The sequence below is a fragment of the Fusarium oxysporum genome, chromosome X (assembly GCF_013085055.1).
Source record: "Fusarium oxysporum Fo47 chromosome X, complete sequence".
Lineage (NCBI taxonomy): Eukaryota > Fungi > Ascomycota > Sordariomycetes > Hypocreales > Nectriaceae > Fusarium > Fusarium oxysporum.
Genome location: NC_072849.1, coordinates 254,415 through 278,664, shown reverse-complemented (window position 1 = coordinate 278,664; position 24,250 = coordinate 254,415). Strand labels below are relative to the sequence as shown.

General features: G+C 45.1%; 9 protein-coding genes across 9 annotated transcripts; 5 read left to right on the top strand and 4 right to left on the bottom strand.

The window, feature by feature from the left end:
- Positions 1 to 945: 945 nt before the first annotated feature.
- Positions 946 to 3,410, top strand: FOBCDRAFT_206993 (Six-hairpin glycosidase-like protein; the record flags this gene model as incomplete). The annotated part of the gene is made up of 2 exons (XM_031190903.2): positions 946 to 1,215; positions 1,272 to 3,410. 2 exons carry the CDS (start codon positions 946 to 948, stop codon positions 3,408 to 3,410), a joined length of 2,409 nt encoding a protein of 802 aa, XP_031032134.2.
- A 2,517-nt stretch (positions 3,411 to 5,927) lies between these two features.
- On the bottom strand, positions 5,928 to 7,543 carry FOBCDRAFT_323359 (uncharacterized protein). The gene is made up of 4 exons (XM_031190901.3): positions 7,305 to 7,543; positions 6,920 to 7,247; positions 6,696 to 6,869; positions 5,928 to 6,641 (listed from the first exon to the last, which is right to left on the bottom strand). The coding sequence occupies exons 1-4, from the start codon at positions 7,458 to 7,460 to the stop codon at positions 6,001 to 6,003; spliced, it is 1,299 nt and encodes a 432-aa protein (XP_031032132.2). The 5' UTR covers positions 7,461 to 7,543; the 3' UTR covers positions 5,928 to 6,000.
- Positions 7,544 to 8,060: 517 nt separating this feature from the next.
- Positions 8,061 to 9,652, top strand: FOBCDRAFT_232128 (fungal-specific transcription factor domain-containing protein). Its single transcript, XM_059609885.1, has one exon. The coding sequence runs from the start codon at positions 8,217 to 8,219 to the stop codon at positions 9,546 to 9,548; it is 1,332 nt and encodes a 443-aa protein (XP_059465949.1). The 5' UTR covers positions 8,061 to 8,216; the 3' UTR covers positions 9,549 to 9,652.
- A 380-nt stretch (positions 9,653 to 10,032) lies between these two features.
- On the bottom strand, positions 10,033 to 10,888 carry FOBCDRAFT_244029 (uncharacterized protein; the record flags this gene model as incomplete). The annotated part of the gene is made up of 2 exons (XM_059610576.1): positions 10,033 to 10,039; positions 10,080 to 10,888. 2 exons carry the CDS (start codon positions 10,886 to 10,888, stop codon positions 10,033 to 10,035), a joined length of 816 nt encoding a protein of 271 aa, XP_059465948.1.
- A 736-nt stretch (positions 10,889 to 11,624) lies between these two features.
- FOBCDRAFT_244028 (amino acid/polyamine transporter I) lies at positions 11,625 to 13,148 on the top strand (the record flags this gene model as incomplete). The annotated part of the gene is made up of 2 exons (XM_059610575.1): positions 11,625 to 12,945; positions 13,066 to 13,148. The coding sequence occupies 2 exons, from the start codon at positions 11,625 to 11,627 to the stop codon at positions 13,146 to 13,148; spliced, it is 1,404 nt and encodes a 467-aa protein (XP_059465947.1).
- Positions 13,149 to 13,647: 499 nt separating this feature from the next.
- Positions 13,648 to 14,445, bottom strand: FOBCDRAFT_279887 (short-chain dehydrogenase/reductase SDR; the record flags this gene model as incomplete). Its single annotated transcript, XM_031190897.2, has 1 exon — positions 13,648 to 14,445. One exon carries the CDS (start codon positions 14,443 to 14,445, stop codon positions 13,648 to 13,650), a length of 798 nt encoding a protein of 265 aa, XP_031032128.2.
- A 547-nt stretch (positions 14,446 to 14,992) lies between these two features.
- FOBCDRAFT_264525 (uncharacterized protein) lies at positions 14,993 to 15,985 on the top strand (the record flags this gene model as incomplete). Its single annotated transcript, XM_031190896.3, has 3 exons — positions 14,993 to 15,491; positions 15,550 to 15,651; positions 15,733 to 15,985. 3 exons carry the CDS (start codon positions 14,993 to 14,995, stop codon positions 15,924 to 15,926), a joined length of 795 nt encoding a protein of 264 aa, XP_031032127.2. The 3' UTR covers positions 15,927 to 15,985.
- A 4,189-nt stretch (positions 15,986 to 20,174) lies between these two features.
- Positions 20,175 to 21,747, top strand: FOBCDRAFT_285051 (kinase-like domain-containing protein; the record flags this gene model as incomplete). Its single annotated transcript, XM_031190895.3, has 2 exons — positions 20,175 to 20,952; positions 21,020 to 21,747. The coding sequence occupies exons 1-2, from the start codon at positions 20,193 to 20,195 to the stop codon at positions 21,745 to 21,747; spliced, it is 1,488 nt and encodes a 495-aa protein (XP_031032126.3). The 5' UTR covers positions 20,175 to 20,192.
- Positions 21,748 to 21,875: 128 nt separating this feature from the next.
- FOBCDRAFT_190427 (uncharacterized protein) lies at positions 21,876 to 23,527 on the bottom strand (the record flags this gene model as incomplete). Its single annotated transcript, XM_031190894.3, has 4 exons — positions 23,235 to 23,527; positions 22,966 to 23,177; positions 22,706 to 22,916; positions 21,876 to 22,652 (listed from the first exon to the last, which is right to left on the bottom strand). Exons 1-4 carry the CDS (start codon positions 23,493 to 23,495, stop codon positions 21,876 to 21,878), a joined length of 1,461 nt encoding a protein of 486 aa, XP_031032125.3. The 5' UTR covers positions 23,496 to 23,527.
- Positions 23,528 to 24,250: the final 723 nt, after the last annotated feature.

The window sequence follows — 24,250 nt, the reverse complement described above, 5'->3', positions numbered from 1 at the left end:
TGCAAAGTACCGTAGGTAATATATGACGAGCGGGGAGCTACGGGGTACGGCAGAGGGCCAAGGGGCTATTGTAGACTAATTTAGGTGGACAACTTGGCACTGTTTGAAGACGGCGGTCAAAGCTAAAACACCGAGATATGACACGCAACACATGACACCTTGGCGGGCTGAGCAAACCTCGCTCTGTGTAGGGGAGCGACTTTGGTAACGAATCATGAGGGGCGGAGGGGAAAAGACCGAGAATTCGTAAGGCCTCCGCTGATCCTGCCCTCGGGGAGCTGTGGCTTAGAACCTTGAGACCGGAGTTGGAGACATTGGAGTTAGTGCTGATTTGATCTGAGCTAAAGACCGATTGAGCACAAGTTCACTGACAATGCATGCTGAAAGCAATCATGTGAAATAAGGGTCCGACTTACGAATTCTCGACAATACAAATTACCATAATTTCGGAAATCGCATACCAAACATACATGGCCAATTGACTCAGCAACGAAAAATCAGTAACGAGATCTGGAAAAATGGAAACTGACTCAAGACTCGACCAGAAGACGGTAAAAATCTGCTAGCCCCACTTAGTTTAGGTTTTGACTAAGTGAGCGAACCTCGTTCCTCGTTCAATATTTCAGCAACGAACCTCGCTCTTTGCGAAAACCTCGTTCACAAGACACACTTCTTAGCCCTCCACCAGAACGGTCAGAGCTTAAATGAAAGGGCTCGGTTTACTCCGTACAGTGGCTCATTACATCATGCAAAAAATGTCTAGAGATGGAAGATGTAATACCGATGTGCGCATACAAGTTTAGTTATAAGTAAAGGCAATCACTCTGGTAATTAGATCTAATACAACACCATTCATTAAACATTTCTTTATCTAATATCTCAACTACTATCTTTCATTTTACTATTTTCTTTCTGTTATTCGCCTTTTAAGATAAATACTTCTTAATGCTTCTCCAAGCTACAGCGTCGCTGCTGCTTGTAGCAGGTTCGGCCCTGGCTGGACCTGTTGCGAGGGCGGACAAGAGTGCAGTCGTCTACGGTTCCAAAGGAACTGTGTCCCTTTCTTCTGATGGAAAGAAGCCTGATATCATGATCCTCGATTACGGCGAGAATGTCGAGGGTCATCCTACCTTTGAGGTTGTCTCTGCCTCTGGTGATACCTCGACTTTTGAGCTCACCTATGCAGAGTCCAAGTTCGCTTTTAGCAACTACCAGGTAGGTAAATGCAGCGCTTAGATATTGTATTAACAGACTAACTCTAATCTTCTCAGAGTGATGGACCTCTTCCTTTGGCTGCTGCCATGGATACCTACCGTGTGAACCGATACAACATCTCGAAACGCGAGACTGTCAACAATCGTCTTGTCCAGGGAGCTTTCCGCTACCAGAAACTGAACCTTTCTTCGCATGGAGAGCTGCGTCTCAGAAAGGTAGGTGTGAAACCAACCGTTCACACCACGCCCCTCACCAAGCTTCCCGGAGGCTTCGAATGCTCTGACGAGGACTTTAACCGCATCTGGCTCACGGGTGCTAGGACCGCTCAGCTCACCGAGATTCCTAAGGACACTATCCCCGACTTCTGGCAGGTTTCTAAGGAAGGATCTCTTGTTGAAAGTTCTGCGCCTCAAGCGCTGGGTAGTGCTGCGGCCGCTCAGTTGACTACCTACCAGCTTGATTTCCAGGTCAAGCCTGTTACTGGGGAGTTCAGTTTCTCCGTTCTGTCGAACACTCTCAACGAAGCCATCGTGGTTACTTGCGACGTCAAGACTGGAAAGGTCACGGCAACAGGTGCTTCAAAGTCCGGTTCAATCCCATCTTCTGCTGATGCAAAGCTCGGCGAGTGGATCTCTGTACATGCCAAGGTGAACATGACCGAGATTTCCATTCTCGTCAACAACAAGACTGTTCTCGACTTCAGCCAGACAGACAAGTTCTACGGCTCTTTCGGTCTCGGTGCTCCTCTCGGTCACTCCGCCTACTTCCGTAACCTCAAGGCAGCGACTCTCGATGGTACTGAGATCTACAAGAACAACCTGACGGATCCTAGGTTCTTGAAGGACTTCTTCATGGGAACGAACCCCGCCGATACTATTGTTGATGGCTCGAGACGCGACCGAATTGCATACACCGGCGACCTAGACGTCGCACTTGGCTCGACCTATGCCAGCACCTACGGCAAGTCTTTTGTTGAGGGCTCTCTCGACCTCCTGGGTTCTTATCAGGCTACGCCCGGATTCTTCATCCCGACCGCCAAGATCCAGCAGGAGCCCCTCAAGGAACTCCTGGACGTCAACATCACTGGTCTTATTGGCTACTCGTTCAACTTCCTCAACGCACTTGCTAAGAATTACGAGGTTTTGGGCGACAAGAAGTTTGCTAAGGAGTGGGCTCCTCGCACCACGGCTATGCTGGACTGGGCGCACTCCCAGTCGAAGAACGGTCTCTTCACGCTAGATAACCCTGCATTCACTGGAGATTGGAACTACTACGATCCTCCCCAGACCGGCGCGAGCTCCAAGTTCAACGCGCTCTATGCCTACAGCTTGCAGCAGACCCATGCTCTCCTGAAGGACGCTGGTGTCAACACCACTGTCTACCAGACTCGCCTCGACAACCTGCGCAAGGCCATTCACTCTAACCTGTGGAACGATAGCCTTCAAGCTTATGTCCTGTCCAATAAGATCACTACTGGTTTTGCCCAAGACGCCAACGCCCTTGCTATCCTCGCTGGCATTCCCCAGAGCCACAACATCTCAGCTACCTTTCTGCTGTCCACTCTCGATAAGGAACTTCAGCTCAAGGCTGGACCTCTAGCCTTCAGCAACGCTACGGCCAAATCCGGCTTCGCTCAGAAGATCAGCCCTTACTCTTCCGCCTACCATCTCCGCGCAGCTTTCGAGTCCGACGATGATGTGATTGTCCGACGTTTGTTGAAGAGTCTTTGGGCTCCCATGGCAAACCCTGCACACGCCAACTACACCAACTGCTTCTGGGAGACTCTTGACCCCGATGGTACACCTGGCCTGGGAAGAATTACCTCTCTCTGCCACGGTTGGGCTTCTGGACCTACTGCCGAGCTGAGCCGACATGTCCTTGGTGTTCAGGCCGTCGAACCTGGTTACAAGAAGTGGAATGTCAAGCCTCTGACTCTGGGTCTGGAGTGGGCTAAGGGACGTGTTCCGACTGAGCATGGAAACGTCGAGGTTGATTGGAAGTTCAAGTCTGGCCTTCTGCAGATGACTGTTCATGGGCCCAAGAATGGCAACACGAATGGTACTGTCTATCTTCCTCGACCTTTACCTACTCCTCTCGAGAAGAGTGTTATCAAGGTGAACGGGAAGGTTGTCAAGGGCGACAAGTTTACTGTACCTTGTGGCGAGAAGATTACTATCAAGCAGACCCGAGCTTGATCTACATACCCTCTATTATGGTTGTGTGCTATAAATCCTGTATTATAAACTTATCCGATGTCGCGTACTCATCTTTTTATTTGTTTAAAAAGGCTATCCGAGACCGATAATCTATTGTCTGTTGACCAGTTACTAAGATAGCCAGATTCTAAGAACTCCTTTGAATAATCATTACCATGAAAAGGACTTGATGTTCCCTCCTCATTGTTCGTCTCATATCCACCACAAACCTTACCCTTCGGCCAGCCTTTAAGCGACCATCGCACTGATAGGAATGATAGCGGGTAGACTACCGTAGCGTCTTGCATTAATAGATCCCCAAAACTCGTGTTTTATGCAGAGGCTGGTCATCAAAGATCAAAAGGTACGAAATGCTCTGATCCTTGCAGTACTTCTTGAAGCTAGACCACTGTATTTGATCAGGCATTAAGATCCATGGGCGAATCCAAGCCGTGGGTTTGATCGTAGGGATAGAATCACTCCCAACGCCAGTTTCTCACAATGCATATCATTTCCTCTAAGTCAAGTGGGTAGATTGGTTCAGAATCGGGCTGAGAGGTGAGAATCAAAGAATATGCTCTTACGACGTAATTGTTCCGCGCCCAATGGTTGAGACTTAAGAGATGGCTGAGTAAAACGTTTCCCTGCAGAGCGACATGATAAGAGAAATACTCATTTTCGATATCCTTTCGCTGAACGAACCGCAGTATTTGAGATCGCTTCGTCGTCACTGATCGCCTCTTTCGATATTTTGTCGTCTTGGGCACCTTTGAAAGAAATGACTCATCCACAGACTTGAGAATCGATGTAAACCACTGTACAAAGTAATGCGGTATATTAAAGCTGTAAATAAGCATCGGTGAGACACGCCAGTCGGTGAAGAGGTGCCCAGTGTAGACGTCTATGATCCTAGCTTCAGCTTCAATCGAAGCACGCAAGTCTCTCGGAAAAGCCTTGTTGTTACTAAGGAAAGGTTTCAAGATAAAATGCTTAGAGTTAAACATGTTTCGAAACAGGAAGCCTTCTGGGTGGTAAGATAGATTGTAAAAGCATTCATATCGTAGAAATGATTCGACAAATATCCAAGTCTGCCGTCGAGGCAGTTTACTGAGGTCTCGCTCATGATGGTAGAATATGCCTTTCCACCCCCTGAATACATCCCGCATTTCTGGTATAAAGTCCGTAGCCATTACCAAGATGGGTAGGTTCGATTCCCAATCGAATGGCAACTCCACAAAGTGCTGAGATAGAAGTGACGTAAGAACAAGGGTCAAGCTTTTTCTCAACCTCTGCTCTGGGGTTCCCTCGGAGTTGGGCTCGCAGTACTCGAAGAAGAGTAAGAGGCATGAGGAGTCGAATGCATGCTGGGTGGCCATAAAAGTCGTAGGTCCGTGTGAGGTGGGACTCTAGTATAAACGCGTGATCCCCTCGAAATCGCCGCCATGATACAGGCGAAGCTCTTATGAGTGACAATAAACCGTTGGTGGTAAGTAGCCTCATGATTTTGACGTGAATCTCCACTGGGAGACTGCCAAAGCGGTCGAGCCGCAGAGGAGTGAACTCTTGTTGCTGCGACATTATGGGGAATGGAAGAAATGTGGTGAGGAAGGAAAGCTGGTGAACAGGACAAGCACCGTGTGCTTTTGAAGTCTTATAAGAAAAATCAGTCAATGGCTTGGTGCAATAAGAGAGGAGACTTCGACTCATACTGGGGTGGCTGACGTGATAAAGCAACCTTAAAGGTTGATATAACGTTTCTCGTCTTGGTCGTAAAGACTGCCATTGGGCAGTTCAACCAAGGCGTAACTTAGTTCTTTACACAGCTCATTTACTTCTTATTGGGTAACGACAAAGTTGTAAAGATGTTTATGCTGCCTGAAAGTGTATTAAAACTATTTTGTTACATCTGCAGTGTTGGCTAAATGTACTTTGGCGGGATATTGACATGGCCTATCTAAATAACGTAATATCTGGCTGGCGATTGATGAATAAGAGTACAGAAAAATGCTTACTTTGGGAATCAACTGAATTATCTGAGGGTTGGTTCTGCGCTTATACCTATCCCCAAAGAGGGAGAAACTTATCGCTTGAGGATGGGGCACACTGTAGTCTTTTGGTTGAAGTGGCCTTCGAAATTACAATTTAGGCTAAACACCAGCTTCCTCTGATCCACAGTGTGGCTTGACTTGAACTTTTTTCATAGATCATATCATCAGAAGGTATGTTAAAGCATGAATGTCATCTTTAGCTGATCAATTGGCTTGGGGGTGCTAATGGATTAAATCCCCATAGTATGTCTAAGCAGTTTTTGCGTGTAGAGTTTCTAGTGGAGCACACCTTTATTTAGAAAGTCTTCGAAGAGATATTTGTATGCTCCTTCAATTAGGTCTTCTCCCCTATGAGCGTTTCATCGGCAGACGTTGAGCGGGCCCCGGCCACGTCCGACGGACCTCTCCGCTATGATTTATCATGGCTTCTGAGCAACTGCATAGGTGATCATCTACAAGAGTGAATGGATTTTCATCAGGAGCCATTTTATTTCCTAGCTACACGTAGTTAAACTGGGCAGACTGTCTTTAGATGACCAGTACTAGTATAGCGTGCCATCACTAATGACCAGAATCGGACTGCACTTGGTATCAGGTCGCAGCTCCGCAGCCAAAAGCCGTCCAGACTTCCAACTTCCCGCCTCCAACATCTGAAGAAGACTCAAACTGACTCCACGAGGTTCATACTTCTCCTTGAGCATCTTGTGCAGCTCATCCAGCAGCGCGACAGTCAGAGCACGCCACTCAACAATCACATCGTCAGAGGCTTCAAACTGCGGAAGTTCTTGTCCCGAACTTTCCTTTCCAGCTCTCAAGTCGTCAGGCTTCAGCTTCAGGACCCCGAGATCAACAAACAGTCCGCCATTTCTGTATTCAGGCAGTCCAGTGCCAAGATGCATGTTCTTCCAGGTGAAACCCAATTGTCTCTCAAAGATGACGGAGAGTGAATAGGCCAGCCATTGTGTGAGCTTGTGGAACGGCTGAATTTTTCTCTTGGGGTCTTTATCGCCCTTCCTATCTGCGATTTCAGCCAGTACTTCAAGAGGCCATGCGTCTCCGATGGGATGACCGTTGAAAACGGTGCGGTTTCCGGGCCATGACGGAATGAGGAGGTCCTGTAAACAGAACCAAAGCTGTTCGTAGTCAAGAGTCTTGGAACCAGAGGCCTTTGATGTGAGGTAGTCTGTAGGACCGCGTCAGCCTTAAATACGCTCACCGCCTATTTGTGGTTACTTACCAACTAGGTTTCCTGGACGGCCGAGCTTGCCGAATACTGCAGGATGCTTCAACAAGTTGGAGCCAACAGCTTGAAGCAACTTCACTCGCGATGACACTCCTACCATAGGATTCCCAGCCGACACCTGGAAGTGCTGTTCAAAGTTGCTGTCTTGCAGCTCAATCAATCCCTTCGCTACAACAGCCAATTAGCCCAAGAAAACAGGAACCTTGCATAAAACATACCATCGACCTTCTCCTTCAGAGAACTGTCAGAGCTAAAAGATCCAGCTGTAAACATATGAAGCGACGCCACAGCAATACCTTCACTTCTAACAACGACCTGTCCAGTCTCAGGCTCTTTAAACCGCCAAACATCGCCAGCTCCCGCATCGAGAAGAACCGACACAAAGAATAAGTCGACCAAGCGTCGAGTGATTTCAGTCTGGTCAACGCCATCTTCGCTGGACCATCGCTTCACGAGGGCATCGACGCGTGCGACGTCTCCAACCTCGAAATGCTGCCAGCGACCGTGAGGAGGAATGGTGTCGTATTTATCAGGGCCGAAGTCACGCTAGAGAGTTGTCAATACCAGCCCTGGTGCATTTTTGGTGCTCATGGTATTGCTCACGTCAATGACTTTGGACACATAGTCAGCAACCGCTCCCATACGGACTTCGTCATAGTCGAAGTGCTTCAGGTTCCCTTGCTTCGCTGATTCGAAGACCTTGGACGCTTGGTCTCGGACGGCTTGGAGAGAGAGGAGATATTTTAGATCGCTATCCATTTTGAAGTAATTGGATTGTTGTATGTTTGTCTTGTGATGCTCTGCTTTGTTGTCCTTGAGTTTTGTTGCTGGTTTAAATGCTGCTGATAAGATATGGCAGATAACAACCTTCGGCGGACTCCGAAAAGGCGGGGTTACAGCTGTCAATATGTTACAGGGCGGGTCAAGCACTATCCAATGGTTTCGCTCGTCTCACTCCACTGAAAACATCAACCCCTCAGTGATCAACATATCCTCCCCAATACTGCATACAAATCAATTGAGCTTGACAAATTCCGCATCTTCATCCTGTGCCAAGAAGGCCTGCGTTTCCATTACTTCAATTCAAAAGTTGTTCGAGTTCCTCAGTAACCGGAGAAGCTTGACTGCACAGTTGCAGTCTGCATTTCACTTGTAATGATAAAAAGGTTCGCTATCATGCACTATATTGCAACGTGTTTCTCAACCACTGCGTTGCGTTGAAAGGTCTCAATAACCTTTCTATCCAATACCGGTAGCAATGAGTGCCGTTGCAGCTGAAATGGCAACAATGCGCTTTGTCTTCAAGTTCTTGATGAATGAGGCGGGCAACCGGGTTGTTGAAGCAGAGGTCTCTGTTAGCTTCTCTCACTATTGGCCTCCACTGAGTATGGCTAAGTAAGTACTGAACCATCTAAGTTAAAAGCTGTACTACCCCGCACCAAATTCTCCAGCACAACCAATAATGCCCTTCGTCATTCGGAGGCCTCATCAGACAGACACCGCTCCTCCAAGACCATGCAGGCGTCCAAGAAGCCAAGGACAAAGTCTCGTAGTGGTTGCGAGCAGTGCAAACGTCGCAAGGTCAAATGCGACGAGAGACAACCCATCTGCACACGCTGTTTACAACGCAAAGACACGTGCACTGGAAACTTCAGCCACGATACCTGGCAGATCGAGAGGCCGTGGGTGTCCAACGAGCGGATACCCTCGGCCCCCAGCGCTCTAGAAAACGCAACTCTTAGGCATTGGTATGACAGCGCTTGCTTGTCCATGGCCATCTTCTACCCGCCTACGAATCCCCTCTCGTATGCGCTTTCCGGCTGGCTGCGACATTCCAAAGCCCTGAGACACACGCTAGAGAGCGTTTCGGAAGCGCATCAGCACTATTTTCAACCGGATAAGCTGGCATTAGCCCTGCAGACAAGGGGGCTGGCCATCTCGTCGCTGCAGAACGAAATAGACAGACTGCAGACATCGCAAACGAAGCAGCAGACCCTCTTTCGTACAACCATTCTCTCCTCTCTTATCCTATTTGTTTCCTCAGCTTGGCTTGATCCAATGGGAAACGATGCCGGCATCATGTTCATAAGTGGCATCAGCAACACTATCGAGTCGCTCGCAGACTCGGCACCCACAGATCCGTTTGCCTTTTATCTCTTTGGTCTTTATCTTTACTGTGAGGCTTTCACATCTTTCTTGGTGCCAACCGGGGATTCGTACGGGTCTACTGCTTCAGTCCTGAATGCAATGCAAAGGCCGCCATTCGACTCTCTCATCCATCCTGTCACTGGCGTCTCGAGCACTCTTTGTCCCCTCATCTCAGAGGCAGGCCGTTATTTCAGATCAGTCCTTGACTCCAAGTCGATCTGCATGTCGACTTTCCGTGACATAGAAACACGGTTGTATAAGTGGACACCTCCAACCACCATCAGCCATCAGGAAATACTTTTACAGCTATCTGAAGGCTATCGAAAGATTGGCCTTATTATGCTTTACCAGGCCAACGCAACTCAATTGGGAGGAATAGGAACTACGACCGACATGCATTTGATTGATATGGTACTCGAGTCGATGGGCGTTCTGAGATGTATTCCCGATGGCCACCCTCTATTGAACTGGGTAGGGCCTCTGCTTACCATTGCCGGACCCGAATTGCCCTCGTCATTTGAGGAGGAGCGAGCATTAGTAGAAATCACATTCCAGAGACTAACTCGATTCACTCGAGTTCAGACGTATAACCGTGGGCTCGAGCTTGTAAGAGAGATCTGGGAGTTAAGAGAAATGGGAATCGTTGTGTCCTGGCTAGAGGTCATGTTACATCAAGGAAGGTCTTTGGCAGTTTTATAAATTTTGATAGTATGTAGCTAGTACATCTTTCTTACAACTCACACGGCGAAAGATGCGGTTCATTGTACTTGTTTGTAAGCAAAATACCATGAGGGACAATCCGGAGAGTCCGTAGCTGTCATTATCCCGATTTCCGCTCCTTTGCCAGCTGGTGTGTAACACATACTATTCTACCGTGTAGAAAATGACAGAGGCTATACCAAAATAGGTAGGTACTCCATCTCTGCTGGTTACGAACCTTACGCCATACCTCACGTAGCTCGATTGATTACAATGCCTACTTGCTATGTCAGAGTAGGCGCCGATAAATCTCAAAGTCTAGTGTTTATTTCTTGGGGGCTGTTTTTCTCCTACATAAGACTTGTTCCTTTACTTGTGCGGTATGAAGGCTCAGTCAAGGAAGCATAGCTCTCATATATAGCACGGTTGTATAGTTCCCACGACCGTGACTCAAATAAATACTTTGATTCCCTTGATATCTACTTCAAGTTCTTGAATCCCGGTGTGTTGAACCTCCGTACAGGGAATGACTCTGCCTCTACCTCCTCGTCCCTGAGCCCAGTCCATTCAGCTCCCACCTTGTGAACTCGAACATCTTCGTAGTGACGACCTATCAGATGTGGTAGATAGGCCTGACCAACGCCAAGTTCGTCGACAGACACGACAGTGTAATCCGCCCGACCAGTGGTGTACTTGAAATGGCCGACCGATTCGATTGGAATGCTGTGCAGGGGGTCGGCAGTGGTACCTCGAATGACCAGACGGCCATCGCCAACAGAGTGGTGGACATCGTGTTCGCGAACTTGGAGGGTGCTGACAAGAGGCTCCCATTGGAGGCCCCTGCCTTGAGCGTGGGGATATGCTTTGATCTCAAAGTTGACCGAGTCGCGAATGCCCGACGCGAGATCTTGGCCGAACTTGGCTTGGATCTCTATAAGGCGAACGCCATTGCGCTCAGCATAGGCATAACGCCAGTCTCCAGATCGCCAGAGTCGACAAGTGCCAGTCTTCTTGGCCTCGCCCCAGACTTCGCGACCCCAGGTGACGGGAAGGTCGTTGCTGATGATGATCTCGAGCATAAAGGTGCCGGCCTTGCCACGGAATTTGACGTCGAGGCTCACAATAGCGCAGTCAAACTCTCCGCACAACTTGCTCTCCATAGTAGCCATGAGTATATGTCCGGTAGGGGTGTCGCCGGGCTCCAGACCGGGTGGCAGGACGCTGCGGACATATTCAGGGGTGGTGGTGAAGTCGACAACGATGGCTTCTTGGGAGAAAGATGGACTGGAAGAAAATTCTTCAAAGGCGCGGACTTGTTCCTGGGAGGCAACGAACGACATTTTGATCGTGATTGTTGATTGACTACGGCGTAATCGAATACAGGTGAATGTTGGGATAGGGGTTTGGTGACTTGACGTCGAACAAACAAGACTACTTATTTAACCCGGATGGTTCGGAAGTCGCTCATCATTCTGACCATTCCAAGATGCCTATAAAGTTGACTGTTTTGGAACAAATGCGAACAAATTCTAGACTCATATGTCCACGATGTTGATCCCTGGCGATGGGTCATCGTCTTATCCTAATTTGGACAATGTGCGAGCCTCTCCATAGCGTGGGTCTGAGCTAGGTACTATTTCTTGTCCAACCCTGAGCGACGAAACTTTCCGCTAGCCCAACGGCCACGAGCCGCCACAATCTCCAGCCAATAACAAGCGATCGGTGTCAAGGATGTCCGACTCCAGGCTTTCCCCAATATCTTCCCCGATGCACCCGATAATAGACTATCGTGGCTTACGGGATTGTAGCAACTGGCGAGCCCCTCGATTCCTCTCAGCTCAATCCTGGTAGCCCAATCTCCTTTGTTAGCAGTTCAAAGTTTAACCACCAGATACTTATATACCTAGTTAACACCCTGAGATGGTCTATTTAAACACGATGCTTTCCAATCATACATAGCATAGCCTTGCCATAGGTCTGTCTACCAACAACCTCTGATATCTTTATTCTTCATAACTCCTATTTCGCACTGCATACCGATTCTTTCTTCTCTACTTACGCGATAGCGGCGATACAATGGAAACAGAAGCCCCTTCAAAGGAACGAAAGAGCCAACAGCTCAGCCAGCTGCACCAGGCGCCAAGCATCTCCATCATGGATGGATCGCACACTCAGCTGCATCAGAAGCCGTTCACCGTCTGGACGGCCATGGGCATCGGTCACTCGATTACCAATACAGCCATCACCCTCATCGTGGGTCTCGCCAGCGGCGTCGCTCTCGGAGGTCCCCCGCTTTTCATCTACGGCTTCCTAGTCATGGCAGTCATCGCTGTATGCGTTGCCATCAGCCTGGGTGAGCTTGCATCGGCTCTACCTCACTCGGGGGGTCAATACTTCTGGGTTGCTGTTCTAGCTCCTCCAAAACACAGACGCTTTCTCTCTTATATCACTGGCATTATAGGATGGGCTGGGGCTGTATGCACCAGTGCTTCAGTCTGCCTCGCCGTGCCTACCTCAATCTTTGCCATGGTGTCTGTGACACATCCAGACTTCAATTATAAACCTTGGATGGGGTTCGTGGGGTTTCAGGTTCTGAACCTGCTGGCGTTCACCTTCAATTGCTTTGAACGTGTTCTCCCTTGGGTCAGCCGTTTCCTCCTCGTCTTCACCGTCTGCACCGTGATAATTGTATTTGTCGGCATTCTGGCTGCGAGTCCACACAAGCAATCTGCAGATAATCTCTTTGTCAATCTATACAACATCTCGGGCTGGTCGAATGGTGTGGCCTTTTTGATCGGGCTCAACGCCCCTAACTGGGCCTTCTCCTGTCTCGATGCCACAGTACATCTCGCTGACGAGATTCCGAATCCTCGGAAAAACATACCTCAAGCTCTCCTGGTGACAGTGGCCCTTGGCAGCGCCACTGGACTTCCTATAATCCTTGCGCTCTTCTTGTCGGCTCCCTCGGTCAGTGACATTGCCAGCTCAGGCACGCCGTCGCTGCAGGTCTTTCAAGAGGCGTTCAAACACAACACTGCTGCAGCGCTGGGATTGCAGAGCCTGGTGTTGATATCTGCTGCAGGCGCTATAATCGGCATCCATACTTGGCAGTCACGCATTGCTTGGGCATTCAGCAAAGACAAGGGATTTCCATTTCATCGATATCTTTCTCAGATTGCCCCTGAGCCCTATGGTACTCCAGTCTTTGCACATATCTGGTCTTGTTGCTGGACTTCTGTCCTTGGTTGCATCTACATGGGTTCGCAGCTTGCTTTCAATTCTCTGGTTTCCGGCGGTATCCTCCTACAGTATATAACCTACTCTACCTGCATCGCGTGCCTCTTATGGTATGGCCGGTCGAACATCACCCCAGGCCCCTTCTGGTATCCCAGGCTTGGTCTGGTGTCGAATATCGTTGTCTTGCTTTGGACTGCGATTGCACTTGTTTTCTATTGCTTCCCTTCGTTCATCCCGGTTCAAGCAGGGTTGATGAACTACGTGTCTTGTGTAATTGTAGGAGTTTCATTGTATGCTTTGTTATACTGGGTTGCATTCGGCCGCAAAGAATATGAGACCCCTGAGCCAGAGCAGTACGATTGAATGAGGTTTGGCTGGTTGCTGACAGACGTTCCTTACTATAGAATAGAATGGGCAACGTTTACAACGGAGGTGCTGAAATATAATCTTGGCATCGCATAATCCCATTTCAGAACCTGCCTTGTCGGTGGAGGTGGAAGACTTGTCCCTTCCCTACTCTGTTGAGGTCTGTTATCTTTGAAAACAGACTCGAGTGTCTATACTTGTTCCGGCAAATCAAGGACTTCGCTCATTCAATATCAAGAGGCCATCTATAGCACCACTCTGCTATGATGTCATCATTCACTATCGGGGTATCCTTCAAACTACGTTCGCTTTTTCCTTTAAGCGCAACCCAGTCTCAACTCGTAGCCGTGACTTTTCGAGAGATATTGAAATAACTCATATTCTTTGCCTTGTTCTCGTCTCACTTTAAAATAGTTTAGGTTTACGTATTCAAGTATCAGTTTTGACTCCTCGTAAGACGGTGTCTTAAGTCTATAACGGTTGTGCGGTGGCTTTCTCACTGTACTGCCTTAAATACCTGTGATGCATCGCCGTTGGAGTAGCCCGCACTTGTAGTGCCACCATCAATGGCTACAATAGACCCATTCATGAACCCGGCTCGCTCAGAAAGCAAGAATACAATCAAATCGGCCACATCACCGGCCTTTCCCAATTTCCCTGAAGGCTGTGTCGCGTGTCCCAGTGCCTCAGCCGACATACCAAGCCGGCTCAGCATGGGCGTGTCGATATTCCCAGGCGCTACAGCATTGACACAGATGCCCTTTCTTGCGTATTCAAGTGCCGCCGTTTTAGTAAGGCCGTTGACTGCATGCTTGGAAGCGACGTAGGCAGCGCAACCTACTGTGCCAATGGCCCCGGCGTCAGACGAGACGTTGACGACGGAGCCTGGAATTCCGAGCTCAAGAAACGTACGGATCTCGTGCTGCATGCAATTAAATGTCCCAGTCAAGTTAACGTCGATCACGCGACGCCAGATAAAAGGGTCGATGCCATCTACATTGACCCCAGCAGGCAATATGCCCGCTGCGTTGACAGCAAAGTCAAGGCGCCCTTTCCACGATACGACCATGGCCACCGCTTCTTCAACAGCACCACTATCAGTGATGTCGAGTTTGACCGACATTGTTCGAGACTTGTAGAGCTGGTTCAATCGTTGGGATTGGTCTGTGGCGTCAACTAGGTCCAGAAGAGCGACACTGGCGCCCTTTGATGCAAGGAGGCGTGCACAAGCGAAGCCAATGCCCCCTGTTGCGCCAGTCACAAGGGCGACTTTGCCGCTGAATTCATGATCCATATCCAAATATCCAGGCCGACGATCACCAAGAAACCAAACGTCTTGACCTGGAAGGGACTAGAAGGAATCGTGTCAAAGCCGAGGTAGCGTGAGACGGTAAGAGGAAGTAACGGAGCCAGCGCGATAACAAGATTGAGCAAGTAGATGGTTATTTTCGTCTCGCGTGCTGCAGAACTTTATACTCCTGGCCAACTTGTTCCGGAGCTTATTGACCGACTAGCTCGATATGGTGTTATTGCGAAACCCGATTACGTGGCGAATAGAAAGCTGAATATCTTCGTTTTTGGGGTGGTCACAATTCAAGTGATTAATACTATTCCTAATCTGATCAAAGTGCGAGATGCGGTGAGCTAGAACAATCCATACTCGTCGCTTAGCAATTAGTTAACTGGTTTGGTCTACTTAAATATTACTGTCTCGCTTTAATTAATGCTGCCTCAAATCTCTCTATAGAGTCGCAGCTGCATGACAAGATCAAGTCTATCGCTCACGTCGGCATTTTTCTTGGGTTTTTTTTTATCACGCTTACACCTTTCATCAGCCTAGAATGGACCACAAAGTTGCAATTGTAACAGGTGCATCTTCAGGACTCGGTCGAGCAATAGCTATAAACTATGGCGACCTAGGATGGAAAGTTGTCTGCGCAGATCTCCGCTCTGATAGTCCGAGCACCACAACGACCACTGTTGACATGATCAACAATGAGACAGATGGTCAAGCTATCTATACCCGAACAGATGTTTCTTGTTCAGAAGATATCCAATCCCTTATTCATACAGCAGTAGAGGCATTTGGAAGGCTGGATGTGCTGGTTAACAACGCAGGCATCTCACTCGAGTCACAGGGAAGGCTTGGGCCGAAGCTCGTTGCCGATACCGATGATTCAACCTTTGATACTACCTGGGCAGTCAATGCCAGGTCGACCTTCCTGGGCTGCAAATATGCCATCCGTCAATTTCTTCGCCAGACACCATGGCCAACAGGAGAACGGGGCTGGATCATCAATATAGCGTCTGTGTATGGCTTGAAGCCAGAAGTTGAGCATAGTCAGTCTAACAAAGCGGCAAGGTGTTAACGTGCTGACCAATGTGCCTTGCTCTATAGTTTCCTACTGCGCCACTAAAGCTGCAGTTGTTCAAATGACAAAGTGCATTGCTCGCGAGTATGGCCCCTCCAAGATCCACGTCAATGCCATCTGTCCCGGTTGTGAGTTCCAGGGCCCGACTCCTTACACTTCTGTTCGCGTATCCGTGACTTGCATCGACTAATTTTCAATTCTTTCTGAAGTCATCAAGACCGAGATGGATCGAGTGATGCTGCAAGATGAGACGCTCGGCGCCGCCATTGTTGCTCGACATCCCTGGGGCACGCTAGGGATGACAGCGGATGTTGCTAAAGCGGCCATTTTTCTCGCAAGCGAACAGTCGCCGTGGATCACCGGTGTTGTATTGCCAGTTGATGGCGGCTACATGGTGACTTGATCTTTATACAACCGTCCTTTTGGATTGCTGGCGAAGCAGCAGCTAGGAAGATAGTGAGCAATCTTTGACATCGATTTGATGTTTCTTTATTAGTAAACTAGATGATATATCGCTCACCTCGGTGACCAATAGGATCTGAGTATACATGAGGGGTAATCTTCATTTTGTGTCAGGTGATATTAGGACTGTATGTTCAGGTTCAAGTGAGTTCGCATTTCTAAATTGGAGCAAGTCAGCCAGAGCATTATAAACCGAATAATCTCTCTTACCGTTATAGTATAGGCTGATATATAAGTAACCTGCCTGGCTATATACCACTGCCTAGGCTAAGCTAAATATGCTAATACCTAAGGTTAAAATACCTTTATCTTAAAGAACCTTAATAGCATTTAGTCTAGGACCTATAGCTATAATCTTAATATAATATTTACTCTTTAGGATCCTAGCCTTTTTAAATTTAGATATATATAGGTAAGTATAATTTAAAGTCTTTTAGAAATTATATATAGCTAAAGGGCTTATTTAAACTAATATATAACTTTTAATTAGGCTAGTATTTTTTTATAAAGATAAATAGCTTATAATAATTAAGTTTAAGTAAATAATTAAAATATATATAATCTTATTAGTTATAAGTATAAAATAAGAAAACCCTGGTTTTAAAGCTTAAATATTATAATTTTAATTAATTTTATATTTAATATATCCTAGAGAGCTAAAAATAGCTAGGCTAAATTATAGGTTTAATTATTAAAAGTAATTAATAGAAATTATATAAAGTTAATATTAAGTAAATTAATATTAATATTAATAATATAAAGTTTAATAGTAAATAAATATAAAAGTATACTCTAAGAACTTATTATTTTACTTAATTTTATATAAGAAGGTATTTTAGATTTAAGGAGTTATAATATTAGAAGTTTAGGATTATTAGTAGTATTAATATAAGTAAAATTATAAAACTATAAGAGCTTTCTCTTTTTCTTTTAGTTAATTATAAGTTTTTATACTTATATCTTACTAAGGTTTATCTTTACCTTAATTTTAAGGATAATAATATTATAACCCTAATAGTTTTATTATATATATCTTATATTTTCTACTAATTATTATATCTCTTATTAAAGATAATTAATATAAAGACTTTATAATTAAAATTAATTTATTATAATTAGTATTAATCTACCTAAATTATTACTAATCTTATAATAACCTTACTAATTAAATATAATTACTTTAGTATATAAGATATATTTATTTATATTTTTATAAATTTTAGCTTACTAGCTATTAATAAAACTTTTTTATATTAATTAAGCCTAATATATATTAAATTTACTATTAAGAGATATAATACCTTAATAAGCTTAGTATTATGCCTTATATTATTTATAAATAATAAACTTAATATAGCTTAGTTTATTTATAATTAGGAATTAATTATTATATCCTAAGGAATTTCTATTAAAAATTAAAAAATTAAAAAAGTATTAAGGCTTAAAAAATCCTACTTTAATTACTTAATTATAATAAATTAATCCTAGAAAGAACTATTAATTATAATACTTTTAAGAATAACTTATTTATTTTACTTTGTCTTTTTAAGTATATTTATAAAGTTAAAATTATATTAAATTATATTTAAACCCTTTATCTTAACCTAATAATATTAATACCTTAAATAAGTAATTTTAATAAATTAAGTATTTATTATATTATAAATATAAGTAGACTTTACTTAAAGATTAATTAATTCCTTCTTAATAACCTCCTCTTTTTACTTTAAATAATATTTCTTATTAATAGTCTTTTTAGCTAATATTATATTAGTAAAATTTATAAAATATTTTATAAATAAAAATAATATATTTATTATAATAAAAAGGCTATAATTATTATAAGATATCTTAGATTTAATATAAGAATTATAAATTCTTAATTTTATAAAATTAAAAATATAAAAATCCTTTATTCTCTAATAAATATAATTAAAATAAGATATAATAAGATTTCTAAATACTATAATAAGAATATAAAAAGAATTATAATTTTTAATAAAAGTTTTTTTAACTTTAAATATATAATTAAATATCTTAAGGAAATTATAAAATTAAAATTAAACTTATTAAAAAAATATATTAATTAGGCCTTAAGGATAAAGCCTAAAAGAAAGGAAAAATTATATTATAACTTTAATAATTTTATTATATATATCTTATATTTTTTATTAATTATTATATCTCTTATTAAAGAAAATTAATATTAAGACTTTATAATTAAAACTAATTTATTATAATTAATATTAATTTACCTAAATTATTATTAATCTTATAATAACCTTACTAATTAAATATAATTACTTTAATATATAAAATATATTTATTTATACTTTTATAAATTTTAGCTTACTAGCTATTAATAAAACTTCTTTATATTAATTAAGCCTAATATATATTAAATCTACTATTAAGAGATATAATACCTTAATAAGCTTAGTATCACGCCCTATGTAATCTGCTAATAATAAACCTAGCACGGCTTAGTTTATCCACAGTTGGGAACTAACCGTCACACTAAGGCGTCGAGCTATTAGGCTGGGTTTATAGAGGGCGCTGTAATTGCTGGTAAAGCTATGGCCAAGAAGATTCTGGAGTCTCTCTAAGGTGATCATCGGTATTTCCATTTAAAATAGATTGATATTGCATGCTATGTAAGAGTTGTCCTTTCGATATCACGACATGTTGCCATTCAAGCCAAAGCATTGAGTGTATGCCAGTAGTCCTTCCTAAGGATAGGGATATAACTCGATGCCATGACCTTGTCTTCCGTTCTGAGTAGAAGTGCGTTCTGAATCACGCATAATCCGCCAGGTGCCATTTCTCTCTACGAGAAGAAATACATCACCTTGTCTATCGGCATTGCTCGATCTTCCACAATAGACCGTGATGTGGTTGTCCGTATGTACTACCTGACGACGTCTACCCCTGCGGGTGGCAACAGATATGCGAGTTGTTCTATGATCGCATGATCTATAATAGTCATGGTGACATTAGTCATAGTCCAAACAGATAGCAGAACTCAATGCTTTCTAGCATTATGGGATGTGTCATACCTGATCCAAATATGCGTAAAGCCAACGCGTCCCAGGTCCCGGGCAACTTGTTCGTTGCCAAGAGTTCGAGTTTGACTCCGAGGGGGGCCTACAAGCCACATGATCTGGGAAAGTGTCAGCTGCATGTCATAGCTACAACTAGCAGTCTCTTTACTAGAGGATCTTGTGTAGTGCCGGTGCCAACTTGGCGATGGACATGGTCTCCGGGATGGCAAGGCATGACTTGTTGGTGTAGTCTAGGTGGTTCAGGTAATATACAAAGATGCTGTTCGTCTTAGTCTTGAGAATATTGGATGAATCATACAGTAGGAGTTAGTATGGAAACTGCAATTGGAACTCCAGGTTTTATAGACAATCAGTTTCTATAGATTCCTTGAAATAACCAAGAGCTGTTGGTTCACTGTGAATTACTATGTATAGCATCGTTTTACCATTGGGTATTACAAACATGTTGTTGGCCGGTTTGCAAAGCCAGGAAATACAACGGAGCATCCTGGTCTGTATCAATCGCCTCTTGTTCAAGTCCTGGAGTGCAAGTGATAGCCTTGAAATCATCTTTTAGCCGGGGTCAACCAACAACATATAGCCCTGTCAACCTGTTATTTTAGTCCTAGCTTACAGGGAAATGCGTATACTTGAGGTTATCATTGCGTAGCAAAGGAGGCTGTAAACTGGTTGTTCAACCCGGCAATGGGTTATGGGAGCTTCTGGCGGCCGGTTTACAGGGCTTTGTTTCATTTCCCGCCATGCAGGATTGATCGCTCATCAATGTTGGCTTTTACCGCCCGCAAGGTGAAACAGAGTATCATGGATATCGTTGTGCCAACAACCAGGTATAAAGTATGTTGGTTGTCAAAGTCAAGACATTGTTACATGAGAGCGTAAATTCTTGGGTGATGGCACACGTAATAGCCAATCATGATACTTATTCTTGAGCGCGCGCGTCTACTTGAATTACTACTGGGCGGTGATGTGCGATTCTTAATACCGCAGAACCAACATGCATACGGCGAGGTAGCGTAGGCGAATCGCCTACTCGATATGCAATAATTGAGTGGAGCTTAGTCATGTGGAGTCGTTTATTGCGCTTGACCTTCACGCCTCATTTTATCTCGCTTCTACACAAATGCATGCTATTACTTAACCATTACATGACCTGCCGCAAACTCTTTCTCAATGCCCAGTTGATCATCGCCCCCCATCGGCTTTCAATTGCAGCTTTGGGCTCTTCATTTCGCAATAACTTTCTTGTTCAAACTTTCACAAAGAGCCCATTCAATCGCAGCTATTCACATTCCCGCCCATTGCCGCGCATCCAAATCATGGGCTCAGAGGGCTCGCATAGCCCGTTACCTACGCAAGATCAACTTGACGATGATATTGCATTTGATTACCATGATCTTGACCATGCCCCAGCTACCTCACAGGGCACTTTTCTCCAGGGCTCAAATGAGAGTCTTGAACCCTTAGAGGAATACCAAGAAGGTGGTTATCATCCCGTTCATATTGGAGACGTCCTCGGTCCCTCAGATCGATATCGAGTCATTCACAAACTTGGTCACGGAGGTTTTGGAACTGTGTGGCTCTGTCGAGACTCACTACAAGCCCGTTATGTTGCGCTCAAGGTCATGGTCAGTGACTTGAAGTCCGACGAGATCCTTGACTTCAGCTTGGCGGAGCTTGACCAATCCATGCCTGGTGCGCAATACATTGCATCGCCACTTGATTCATTCTCCATCGAAGGCCCAAATGGAAGCCATCAGTGCCTGGCTCTACTACCCCTTGGGCCTTGCGTGTCGCCTCGTTTATGGATGCGCTTAGGAACAGGTCCTGCTACTATCTTACGGAAATTCGCCTACCAGAGTACGCAAGCGTTAGACTTCTTACACAAGAATCAGATCTGTCACGGTGGTATGTTCAGTCCCGAGAATACCTGTTACGTCTAGCTTTAATACGACTACTAACATGCTTTTACCAGACTTTCGCCCATCCAATATTTTAGTTAAGTTGGGCAACCTGGATCACCTCTCTGAGGATGAGTTGCTCTCCCAATTAGGGCAGCCTGAGGAAGTTCAAGTACAGACAGAGTCTGGAGAAGAACTCCCAGCATCCAGTCCAAGATACCTTGTACAGCCAGCGGACATCTCCCGACTCGGGAACGAATTCCTAACAGAAGAGATCTGTGTCATCGACTTTGGCGAGTCATTCAGGTTTTCATCACCGCCAGAAGACCTTGGTATCCCCGAGAACTATCTCCCACCAGAGATTCTCTTGGAGTGGCCTGAGGCGATTGGACCAGCCTGCGATCTCTGGGCTCTTGGCTGTACACTGTTCGAAATTAGAGAACAACTTCCGCTGTTCTACATGATCTACGACAAAGATGAACTATTAGCAGAGATAGTGAGGTTCTTTGGCAAGCTGCCAGAATCGTGGTGGGCGAAGTGGGAGGCACGCGAAGAGTATTTTGACGCCGATGGGAAATGGCTTCGTGATGAAGAGGACTGGTCCCTCGAAGTGGCACTGAGCAAACCAATCGAGATCTTCGATGCGGGTGAGAAGTACAAAGAGGGACCGAAGCAGTCACTTGAAACACCTGAAACTGAGCAGAAATTGTTGGCGGATCTGCTGTATCGGTTGTTCAAGTATGATCCTCGAGAACGGCTTAGTGCAGAGGAGGTTCTTAGACATGAATGGTTCAGACTATAGCTGTCCTGCTAACAGGCTTTATTTAACTAAAATATAAATTCTGTACCATTTACTCTTTAGATTTGGAGCAACTCAATGTCTATTTATCCTCAGTATCGTCAGGTGCGCAATTCTGACATGAGCCGCTTCTATATATGAGGGATGAACTCTGCCCATTCCACCGTTTGGTAAGCACTTTGCGGTAGCGCTCTCAACCCAATGAAATCTTCAACAAAGATGAATACCCGAAACACACAGTAAGAGGCGCACAGGAAAGACGTGACTATCAGAAATCCGACCTGAACGCCCAAGTGAGGATCGTTGCCCTGCGAAATGTTATAAGACCTACTCAGAAAAGCAAAAATGCCCTTCTTCGGTTGTTGCGATGTCAGTCCTTCTCCATCAGAATCTCTGGTACCTCGGATCTTGCTAAACCGACTCCTTCTCCAGTTCTGGAACCTATAGTGCCAGTTTCTCACCGGATGAGGTCTTTGATCTAGGTCCTGCTCAACAAGGCTCAATTCCAGACCTTCAGCAAGTCGATACTGCGGTATGAAGATCCACATGCACAATTCCATCCAGAGCGCACCAAACATGCCATAAGCTAGCATGTAGACACTAGCTACGCGCCAAAAGTCTCTTTCTACGGTGCTGGGAAAGGAGAAGTTCCATGCACCTAGGAAGACGGCGCTGAAGACGAAGATGAATGCGACACCGACTAGTTCTAGATCAAAGTCCATACGGAGGAATATGTCGCCGGGATTCCTGTCCCATGGGAATTTTTTGACGCGTCGTGAGAATGGAGAGAAGAGGATCTTGCGCGAGAGTTCGTTGTAATATTGCCAAGCGAGGTTCAATGCTGTTTCGTCTCTGCTGATAAAGTCGAATGGGGTTTGGTAGTATGGCTGATCCGGACTACGTCCTTCCTATACCTGTGTAAGTCTGATTGTTGAAGCTGCTCAAGGGGTCCATTACTCACGCGTATCAATATGTCTTCCATCGTGGTAAGGCAGGGGACAGTAATTGTCGTCCCTACATCAGATGGCTTGTCTTTCCAGCACCATGCTGTTCCAAAGAGAATAATAACAAATGAAACTGCTGTGAGCTCCATGGTTGTCACATGAAGTCCTTGAATCAGTCGCGCGATAAAGGTTATGACGAACCAAGTCCCTTGCCAGAGGGTTATAAGTCTGGAGGCATCAGTGCGAGATACTGCATGTTTGAGACGAATGCACTGACCTTGCTAGTCCATCAGACTTATTCCTATCTTTGAGCTCACCGTCGCTGATCTTAGGGTAATTAACATACGATTTTTTAATAAGGTAAAATAGCTGTTCGGCGTTAAGAGGTATCGGTCGTTCGAGACCGTTAGCCGAAAGCACAAATCCACCCATATCGGCGAAAAAGCCATGCGTGATGGTCCATTTTGTATATCCTGCTTGCTTGAATTTCTACAGAAGCTCAGTTATCTGCCATTAACAATAGTCTAAAATGAGAGAATATCATACCGCGACAGATCTCCGAGCTGAAGATTTCTGCCCAATAGCCAACACTATAATAAACTCAGGTCCAAGCAATCCCAAGCATGCAAGTCCAAGTTTATCTCTAATCGAGCTCCAAAAACCATCTTCCGGCGCGGGAATGTTGGGATAAACCGAGGTCCAACAGCATAAAAATGTCGTGACTAGGCATGTCACTATGATATCGTAGGTGCCTCTTCCGTCTGGTGATGGTGTCCATCCAACGAATTCAGTCTGGTTCGATGTCATGGGCGTCGTAGTAGAGTAGCAGATGATCGGGCCACAGATTTGAGAGATTAATTAGGAATGAGAATTGACAGGACCAACAGTCTGTCCTGGGTTACTTAACTCCTTTGCAGGGTCAAGACCAACACGCACACGTCATGTTTCTTCATGGGTGACAAGAGAGGCTACCTGCATCCCCATGCACAAATGTCTCAGAATTGCGGCAAAGGCGTGGCTATGCCTGTCCTGTCTACCTGCCTACTAAGTCAATGGGCAGATATTGAGTTGAAGTCCTGCAAAGTCATTGCACTATATCTAATTATTCAAGTCCTGGATTACCACAATCTTCTCATTTCTATCGGTAACTTCAGCATACATAGAATAACTAGAGTAACTGCCGGCGCCATTGAGTTGAAGATTCCGCTATCAGGGCGGGTACCTAGTAAACGGGCGGTAACAGAATGCGCGTAACTGGCTGTGCTCTAGGCACCACAACCAGGGTCCGATAATTTTGGCGGCCTCTGATTGCTTTCTCATTGCACCACAGCGTCAAAAGTATGGAGACATGATCTGATCTGCAGGGGTCGGGGCGCGTCGGCAGGCCAAGGCCAGGCCGCGGGATAGCCCTACATGGGAGGCAAGAAATGTCATAATTCGATACCAAGTGATAGAAAGGCTTGGGTGGATTATCGTAAACCAACTGGACCTTATTTTAATTATTTTCAGCGCCTAGTTTGAAGTTCAGAAGTTTTTCTGCTCCCTAGGGCCAGGGCGCGGAT